This window comes from Lucilia sericata, unplaced genomic scaffold (assembly GCF_015586225.1).
Source record: "Lucilia sericata isolate MDLA Ls3-8-SP2 unplaced genomic scaffold, ASM1558622v1 Contig005330F_arrow, whole genome shotgun sequence".
NCBI classification, from domain to species: domain Eukaryota; kingdom Metazoa; phylum Arthropoda; class Insecta; order Diptera; family Calliphoridae; genus Lucilia; species Lucilia sericata.
Window position 1 is genome coordinate 10,001 of NW_023997512.1, and position 10,826 is coordinate 20,826.

Sequence of the window (10,826 nt, forward strand, 5' to 3'; positions counted from 1 at the left end):
ATCTCCACTTTTACTACTTTTCTATGTTTGTTTATTTCTGGAAAAAATAAATAAAAACAAAACTACATACCAAAAAAAGCCCTAATTGCCGATAAGAAAAAGTACCATCACGCCGTATGAGTGATAAAATTGATTTAACACTTATACGCCACAAGTATCAACGATAACAACAATTAAACAATTAAAATATTTTTTTATTTGCTGCAAAGAGTCAGTAGCTTTAGAATAACACTTGAAGCTTAGTAAGCCATTAACTCTACACGTTTTACTTCATTGACAAAAATCTATACCTGTTATTATATTCTTGTTAATATGTCTGGCAAAGATTTCGTTTTTTTCGATAATAACTAGTACTAAGCCTTTTAAAGTCAATAACATTATTACGCGACTATAAATAATTAAATGCAATCACGTGCAGAGACTTGTTAAATTTTTGTTGGAAAAAAAAAAAACATACATTTAGTCATCTGTATTAAAGTTAAATATTAATGTGCATTTGTTGAAATGTTTAACTAAATAATTGCCTTTTTAACGGTTAAATAAATTGATAATTAAATTGATAAAAGTGCACAGTGATGAGACTGGAAAAAAACCTTTTGTGAGCTATAATGAATAATGCTTAAGGTGTAAAGCTTAAATAAGCTTTTATATTTTAATGAGTCCTCATTATTTAAAGATTTAATTCAAAAACACTTCTTAAGACATCACTTTTGAACAGGTTACATATGCATCTCTTTTCGACATTTAAAGGACTAGAACTTTTAAAGCAATTTATAACATTACTTTAATGCATTTCTTAACTTCTAGAGCTTATACATTTATGTTTCATTCTTGGCTTACATTCCCCTTTTAACAACTTAATCTTATTACTCTATCTAATAATATTTTTATATTCTAAGGGGAAATTTCTATTTTGTTGAATATTAATTAGGTTTTAAGTAGCGGTAGACAAGAAAGAATTAGAAATCCATAAACACATGTTAAACAATAAATAAATTATTAATTACAACCAGCAGCGTTTTCCAATGAATTTAAACCGATAAACTTATGTAAGATAATTTATTTATAAAAATAAAAATATTTTATAAAATGTCTAATATATTTTTAAGACTGATTTCTTACATTTTCCAATTAGCAACTTTAAAAATATTTTTTAAAAATTTTACAGTAATTCGAATTTGAGAGCGATTTCTTTCAATCTAACCCACTGATTAGTCAATAGAGTAGTACATAACATAGTACAGTCCATAGACTAGACAATAGACTTGTCCATAGACTATTTGAAAGCCAATTCAATAAACTAAACCCTAGACAAGTCCACAAACTAGACTATAAGCTAGTCAATTGACTAGTACATCATATATAGTCCAATAGACTAATCCGTTGTCTATTACATACACTAATCAATAGGCTAACACATAGATTGATCAGTAGAGTAGTCTATAACCTAGTGAATAGTGTAGAACATTGACTAGTCCATAGATTAGATCATAGCCAAGTCAATAGTCTAGTCTAATAGTCTAGTCCATAGACTAGACTATATATTAGTCAATTGACTAGACAATATACCCCTCTATAGACCTACTACTTAATATATTGAGAAGTATATAGTCTACTAGTCAATATATTAGACAATCTCCTAATCCATAGACTAGACTATATACTAGTCAATAGACTAGACTTTATACTAATCAATAGACTAGTGTAATCCGTAGAATAGTCCACTAGTCAATATACTAATCCATAGTACAATAGACCAGTCCATAGTCTAGTTAATAGACTATCCCATATTTTAGCCCATAAACTAGCTAAAAGTCTACTTAAAAGACCAATTCCTAAACTAATCAGTAGACTAATCCATAAAGTAGACTATATACTAGTAAATAGACTAGACTAGTCCATAGACCAGACCATTGATTAGTCCATATACTAGCCTATAAATTAGTCAATAGACTAGTTTTTATAATAGTCAATATACTAATCCGTTGACTATTCCACACAATAATCAATTGGCTAACACATAGATTAGTCTGAAGAGTAGTCCATAACCTAGCGAATAGTTTAGATCATTGATTAGTCTATAGATAAGTTCTTAGACTATTTAAAAGCAAACTCAATAGAATAATCCCTAGACTAGTCAATAGACTAGACACTCTATTAGCCAATGAGTAGACAATCTTCTAGTTCATAAACCACACTATATACTAGTCAATAGACTATCCTATATTTTTGTTCATAAATTAGCCATAAACTAGCTAAAAGCCTACTTAATATAATAATCCCTAGAACCCTAAACTAGTCAGTAGACTAGTCCATAAAGTAGACTTTATACTAGTAAATATACTAGTCAACAGACTAACCCATTGACTACTCAATATAATAGTATATAAACTAGTCTATATACCATTCAATAGTCTAGTCCACAGTCTTGTCAATAGACTAACCCATACATTAGTTTATAAACCAGTCAATAAACTAGTCCCTATGCTTATCGCTAAACTAGTCAATAGAGCAATATATAGACAGGACTATAAAGTAAACTATATACTACTCAATAGACTAGTCCATAGACAAGTGAATAGACTATACAATAGATTAGTCCATAGACTAATAAATAGATCAGTTAATATGCTTATCAATAGGCATGAAGTCTATAGTCCAGTCATATATTCGACCATAATGCTAATCCATAGTCAAGGAAAGTTTTTAGACTAATCAATTGATCAAAAATTGAAAAATACTTTAGTACTTTTAACTCTAAAAAACTACACTTTTTGTACTTTTAAACCTAACCTACCTTTTCTGGTAAAAGTTGCGAATATTTAAAGTTAAACTTAACTTGGGACTTTTTCTTGTTATTGAGAAAAATGATTTAAGAATAAAGTAATTTGTTTTAATAATATATTGTTTACATCAAATTAACAAACAATTATTTTATTAGGTAATAAAATCATTTAGCCTGTAATGGTTTTTGTTTAAATGATTAATTTTGAATACATTCATACTTAACTGGTTTAACTTACAATTAACTTCAGCTTTTTTGTTAATAAACTAAAAAAACTCAAATCATTTAAAGAAGCTTTTATAGTATAGTTTAATGAAATTTAAATTTGCACTTTATTATTATTTTATAATTATTATTTCCTAAGAGACAACAAAACACACGGAAATATTTATAAACATATAAACGTTTAAAATATGGATGCAAACAAATTCTAAACCTAATAAATTATAAACAATTTTTCAATAAATTTCAAAAGCAAGAGGGGGTGTTGCAGTGGCAGGTTGAAAATTACAAAATTATTATGCAAAAAACGCGATCAACTACAAACGTAAAATTGCAATTCATGGCATTTCTCTAAATATGTGTGAATAAAAAACATTTTACTTTTAAATTAGTTAAACAAAAGTATAAACAATTGTCTCGCTGTACAACAGATGGTGACAAAAAAAATTTACAAAAAAAAAAAAAAAAAGAATTACAATTAAAACAAAACGTAAATTACTTACTGGCTAATTTGCACTTGAAAAATCTCAATTGTTTTCTTGTTCATTTTCAAGAAAAGAAAAATAAATAAGTGCTAAAATATGCTTACGATTTCGCGTGTTATAATTACAATAAATATTGTTTTAAACATTCCAATTTATTAGGAACATAATTTAGTTTTTCTTTAATTTTGCACAATTTTTTATAATTAAGATAAATCTATGGAGATTCTTCTATTGTCGTCAGCACTAAACAAGAAATATTACAATTTTTTTATTGTTGTTATTGTTACTGTATTTACAAAAATAAAATTTACATATATTTTTATTTACTAAAAATAATAATAATGAGATTACAGGGTAATGGAAAAAGAGTAGTAATTCCTTTTTTTTTGGTAAAATTTTATAAACAATTCACAACTGTTACAAACACAATCAACTATTGTGAATGAACAGTTCACGGTATATTCGCGATAGTAAAGTGTTGCTATAGTCTAACCTAAAACTTAAGTGAATATAATGTTTCCTATTTACTCACGATTTACTCTTAAACAATTTTATGAAAATTTGAAGAGTACCCAGTTGTTGCGAAAAAAAAAATTATTTACTTTGAATCATCATGGAACATTCGTGATAGGAAACTTTTACATTGTTTTAACAAAATTGGAAAGAGAATTCAATGAATAAACGTCATTTAATCACAATAAAGATGAAAGCATTAAAACTAGAATCGATCACTTATAGTTTTAGTGTAACGGTTTTCGAATAATCTCTAGATAATGAATATTATTAAAACAAAATTTCGAAAATTCAAACAATACCCAATTGTTACGAAAATAATCGTGTATTTTAAATGGAACATTCGTGATAGGTCACTTTTATTTTATTTATAAAAAGGGGAAGAGAATAGAATGAATGCAATTTGATCACAATAAAGATGAAAGTGTTATTACTATAACCGATCGTTAATAGTTTTTGACGTTCTTTATTATATGTACAGACAATATTTTATTCGAAAAGTAATGATCTAAATATCTTTAAATTTATTAAAATTATCTCTAGATCATGAGAATTTTTAACAAAATTTCGAAAAATTAAACAGTTTTTGGAACATTCCCGATAGAGAAATTTTTGGTCTAGTGTAACAAAAAGAGAAAGAAATAGAATGTTCGAAATTTCAGACAATACCCAGCTGTTATCAACAAAATCATTTATTGTGAATGAACAGTTCTTGGAACATTCGTGATATATAATTGTTGCTCTAGTTTAAAGACTAGAGCAAGACTAGTTTAAAGACTAAAAGAGAAAGAAATAAAATTATCGCTATTTAATTACGATAGAGATAAAAGTGTTAGAACTAGAATTGATACTCCCAGAAAACTCGCCACAAAACTAATTCGGTGCCATTTATATTATATCCAAACAATACACAGTTGTTACGAACAAAATCATTTATTGAAAAAGAACAGTTCTCGGAACATTCACGATAGAGAAAATTTCGCTCTGGTGTAACAAAAAGAGAAAGAAGTGTTTGAAAATTTAAACAATATCCAGTTGCTACGAACAAAATCATTTATTGTGAATGAAAAGTTCTTGGAATATTCGTGATCGATAATAAAGATAAAAATGTTAGAACTAGAATTGGTTGCTTCTTCCAGAAAACTCACCACACAACTAGTTCTGCAACATTTAAAAAATTTTCAAAAAGTATGATTTTTTTAGAAAATAACATCTCTTAACACTTTCTTTCTATTAATTGCATTTTACTTTGTTTAAAGGAAGTAGTTTATATTATAGTATTTTTTTTTCTTTTGTGATTAGTTTTCTTTTGGCATAAAGCCATTATGATCAGTAATTGTTGCTTTTACTTAAATTTAGTAGAACAAAAAAATATAAACAATATTACGTAGTTGAGCTATTTACGGAAATTTTACTTTGACAAACTTTTGAAATTTTTTTATTTTAATTGTAAAATTAAAAAAAATTACACAGTTTTTAAATAATATTTTTAAATTTAATTTCATTATTTCATAATTTTTTTAGACAATTTGTTTATTTAAAAACTATTCAAAATTTTTCTTTTGAAATTTCCTAAAAAAATAACTTGTCCACTTTTGCAAATGAAAAAGTTATCAATGCACAATTGTGAATGTTCTAAAATCAAGTATGAATCGAGCTTAAATCAAGCTCACTTTGTGATTAATTCAATCTTTGGTATTCTTAAATCAATCCTATTTTTATCTCAAATCAAGTATGTATTTGACGTAAATCAAACCGAAAATTCTCTAAATAAGTACATTGTAAGATAATTTTGTCCAAAGAAAGGCTTAAATTATGGTTTTTTCGTACTTAAACGATCCGTACTTGAATCAAGTATTTGGTACTTGGTTTAAGAACGATCGTACTTAACGTAAAAGTTTGAAACGGATTACTTACGAATACGGATTAAGAGTAAAGGAACCATGAAAAGCTTTTAATTTTTTCATGATTGCTAACAAATTGTTTACCGTGAAAACAGCTGTTTCTTTTAAATAATATCAATTTTTATACAAAAAATATTTAAATTTTCTATTCACTAAATTAGTGTTATTAATTGCTGTCACATGGAATTAAATACTATTGTTTACAGCGAAAAAAAGTGAGTCCTTTTTTTTGCAAATTAGCCGGCATTTGTTTTAACAATGAAAAATATTAAAATATTACAATAATAATAAGTTATAATAAGAAAATGCATATATGTATTAATAAATATTTTATTATATTTGCATACATTGGCATACAGGGTGTTTCAATAAACCCTCCAAAACCAAAACTACAAAATTTAGTGGTAAAGATGATTATCCTAATATACATACTATTTAAATTGTAATATAAATAAAAGTTTTTAGTATTTCTATTAACTCTTTTCGCTGCACCCTTTTATATTTATGTTTGTCTATTTGTGTTGTTTGCAGTGAATAAGTATAAAATTACAAATTACTTGTTGCATCAAAAACGTGAATATTTTAATAAATTATTACACTACTATATATTTGAATATGCAAAACCCTAGAATATTTCAAACAAAATTTAACAATAAATTTATTTTTTTATTTATTTATACAAAAATAAAGTAAGCATCAAAATCTGTCGTATATTAAGCGGAACTTCAAAAGAATTGTTTCTTAACTTCTAAGAAAGTTAAGATATCAAGAGATAGACATAAAATGGAGAAGAGTATTACCTCAAAAACACTATTCGGCTCAAAATTATTTCGATTTGCATAAGATCGAATATTGATTTCTCTGTTCACTTTGTTTTCCATTAAAAAATTTCTTTGATTGATATTGATGGATTATTTATTTTGAATATTTTCTTAAAAGTGTAATAAAAATCTATTTTCTAATTTTCTTCCCATAGCTGGTAAAATAAACGTTTTTCTTTTTTAAATCTTGTAACCTTGTTGACCTTCAAATTTACTTTAGTTTTAATAGTTAAATATTATTTATAAAATACTTTTTTTTGCAAAATGGATCAGTTGTGGTCGTATATAGTTGTTGTAGTCATTGTTTTGTTATTATAAAGTCGTCTAGTAATTATTAATGAATTTGAAAAGGGTGTGTGAAAAAGGCAGTGGTTTGTTTAATAAACAATTATTCAGTTAATTAAAAAGTAATGAAAACATTTATATTTTTAATCAGAATAAACAATTCATTCACAATAGTTGATTTTGTATGCAACAGCTGTTCGTTGTTTACAAAATGCCATCAACAAATTTCACAACAGGAGATTTTTTTTACTTCAAAAAAGTTCGTGAACGAAGAAAGTGAAAGGGAACATATTTCACGTGAAATGTTGATTTTAATGAAACTGAAAATTTGAATTTGATAAAATTCATAATATTAATTATATTTAATGACAATAAAATAGTTTTCTGTAGAGGGTAAGGGGCAGGGTTCTATTAATTCTACTAGTACTTTTTAAGCCTATGGGGGCTATGTTTCCATTTTCAATATCAATAAAACTGCACTAATAGACAATATTGAAACGGTCTCTTTACCTCCTCCGCTTTAGATCTTAGACTTTCACTTTTTAGCATTATTTAAACTCTTGGTGATTTAAAATTTGCTGAAACCGAACGTTGGATCGGGAATTAGATTTTATTAATCATTTTGGATCGGTTATCAACAGTATGAAGTATAATATTCTTAATTTAAGCTTCGTGTTAAGTCTATTTTTATTTTCATTCAACCCATTATTTTCGCTAAATTAAAATAGACATGAACTTAAAATGTTTTTTTCATGTCTATTATATAGTAATTATCTATTTTGAAATCGATCTTTCTAAACACGTTTCCTTTCTCTCAAACTATATAGTATTTTCGATATCATGTTTTCATCTTAAATATCAAAATGTTTATCTATTATTTTTTGTTATTGTTATTATTTAATAATAACAATAGCGTTTTAAATTAAAACGTATTATAATAAATATAATTATTGGCATTTGAAAACAATTCAATTTGAATAATTTTGCGCCAAAATGATTGACATATTTAGTGTTATTTAATACTTAGTTAATATAGAGATTAAATGTATAATTTCATTTAGAACATAAGAAAAAACATATTTTGTGGTTTAAACTGAGTAGTAATTTTCTTAAATAGGGAAAATAATACAACAATTTATAGATTGATAGACAGATTTATATGAATGTTAGGAATTTAGCTTCTGGATAAAGCGCAAAAAGTTTTTGAAAGTTGACAAGTGACAAAAATTTTCATAATTTTTCTTAAATTTCTCTTTTTAGATCTACCCATTTGGAATTATGATGGCAGTTCTTGTTATCAGGCTAAGGGAATCCAATTCTGATACCTATTTACATCCCGTAGCCATTTATCGCGATCCCTTCCGTCGTGGCAATAATATTTTGGTTATGTGTGATACCTATAAATTTGATGGCACTCCCACCGATACAAATCATCGTAAAACTTGTCTAGAAGTTGTTAACAAATGTTTGGATGAAGAACCCTGGTTTGGGTATTGAACAAGAATACACATTCCTTGATTTTGATGGTCATCCATTAGGTTGGCCCAAGAATGGTTTCCCTGGACCCAAGGACCCTACTATTGTGGTGTGGGGTGCTAATAAGGTAATATTTTCTAAAGATATAATTCTATAAAAAGGAATGTTAACAAAATCTTGTCACTTTTAGGTTTATGCCCGTGATGTAGTGGATGCTCATTATAGAGCTTGTTTATACGCTGGCATCAAAATTTCCGGCACTAATGCTGAGGTCATGCCAGCCCAATGGGAATATCAGGTAGGACCCTGTGTAGGCAATTTCAGTGGGTGATGATTTATGGATGTCTAGATTTTTGTTACATCGCATAGCTGAAGAATTTGGAGTAAGTTTAACTTTATCTTAAGTTAAATAATAAACAAAACTAATTTGAAAATCTTTTTTACAGATTGTAGCTACTTTAGATCCCAAACCCGTGCCTGGTGATTGGAACGGTGCTGGTGCCCACACCAACATTTCCACCAAGACCATGCGTGAAGATGGTGGCATTAAGGAAATCGAAAAGGCTGTTGCCAAAATGTCTAAACATCATGATCGTCACATTCGTGCCTATGATCCCAAACAGGGTCAAGATAATGCTCGTCGTTTGACTGGCCATCATGAGACCAGCTCCATTAACGACTTTAGTGCTGGTGTAGCCAATCGTGGCTGTTCCATACGCATACCACGTGGTGTCAACGATGAGGGCAAAGGCTACTTTGAAGATCGTCGTCCTAGCTCTAACTGTGATCCCTACTCGGTAGTTGAGGCTATTTTGCGCACAATCTGTTTAAATGAATAGATCACGATCGGAACTCTTTAGCAAAATTGTTTTGTTGTATTTGACCTTTGAAAATGTCTCTAAACGTTTTGTTTCTAAATGATTTTATGTTAAACGAAGAATTTCTTCTGTATTTTTGTTAAAACTTGTCATAGTATTCTGTTCTTTTTTTGTTTTTTTTTTTAATGTTATTAATTTTAAAACTCCGCCTCATTTAACGTTTGGTTATTATTTTATTCATAATTTTATTTTTAGTTTTTTTTTTTTCCTTGTTTAATAATAATAAAAGACAATTTCTGTAATGACATTATTTACTCATAGCTCAGTTATTATATCTATAATTATATATTACAATAAAGAAAAAACTATATATGAAAAAATATATTGCATAATTTGAACTATTTTTAGGGAAGTTTAATAGGTCAATAATTGTAGTCAGGTTTCTGAATCTAAAATTCATAAAAAAGCATCATGTGTAGGAGTATATTCAGTCATTCAGGTCGTGTAGTCTTGACTATAGTCTATTTTATACTCTCTAGTCTTGGCTATAGTCTTGACTAAAATCTTGGCTATAGACAAGTCTATCGTATGGACTATAGTCCAGTTTATAGTCTAGTCTATAGTCTTGATTATAATCTAATTAATATTTTTGACTATAGTCAAGTTTATAGTCTAGTCTGGACTATAGTCCAGGTTATAGTCTACTCTATAGTCTAGTCTATAGTCTAGTCTATAGTCTAGTCTATAGTCTAGTCTATAGTCTAGTCTATAGTCTAGTCTATAGTCTAGTCTATAGTCTAGTCTATAGTCTAGTCTATAGTCTAGTCTATAGTCTAGTCTATAGTCTAGTCTATAGTCTAGTCTATAGTCTAGTCTATAGTCTAGTCTATAGTCTAGTCTATAGTCTAGTCTATAGTCTAGTCTATAGTCTAGTCTATAGTCTAGTCTATAGTCTAGTCTATAGTCTAGTCTATAGTCTAGTCTATAGTCTAGTCTATAGTCTAGTCTATAGTCTAGTCTATAGTCTAGTCTATAGTCTAGTCTATAGTCTAGTCTATAGTCTAGTCTATAGTCTAGTCTATAGTCTAGTCTATAGTCTAGTCTATAGTCTAGTCTATAGTCTAGTCTATAGTCTAGTCTATAGTCTAGTCTATAGTCTAGTCTATAGTCTAGTCTATAGTCTAGTCTATAGTCTAGTCTATAGTCTAGTCTATAGTCTAGTCTATAGTCTAGTCTATAGTCTAGTCTATAGTCTAGTCTATAGTCTAGTCTATAGTCTAGTCTATAGTCTAGTCTATAGTCTAGTCTATAGTCTAGTCTATAGTCTAGTCTATAGTCTAGTCTATAGTCTAGTCTATAGTCTAGTCTATAGTCTAGTCTATGTCTGTCTATAGTCTAGTCTATAGTCTAGTCTATAGTCTAGTCTATAGTCTAGTCTATAGTCTAGTCTATAGTCTAGTCTATAGTATAGTCTATAGTCTAGTCTATAGTCTAGTCTATAGTCTAGTCTATAGTCT

At 27.8% G+C, this 10,826-nt stretch overlaps 1 protein-coding gene across 1 annotated transcript in view; it reads left to right on the forward strand.

The window, feature by feature from the left end:
* LOC119615484 (glutamine synthetase 2 cytoplasmic) overlaps nt 1-9,691 on the forward strand; it is a 13,908-nt gene extending 4,217 nt beyond the window's left edge. The window contains 6 exon segments of the mRNA XM_037971485.1: nt 8,276-8,322; nt 8,324-8,503; nt 8,505-8,618; nt 8,682-8,807; nt 8,809-8,874; nt 8,938-9,691. Coding sequence (XP_037827413.1) covers nt 8,276-8,322; nt 8,324-8,503; nt 8,505-8,618; nt 8,682-8,807; nt 8,809-8,874; nt 8,938-9,330 — 926 coding nt within the window. The 3' untranslated portion in view covers nt 9,331-9,691.
* Nucleotides 9,692-10,826: the final 1,135 nt, after the last annotated feature.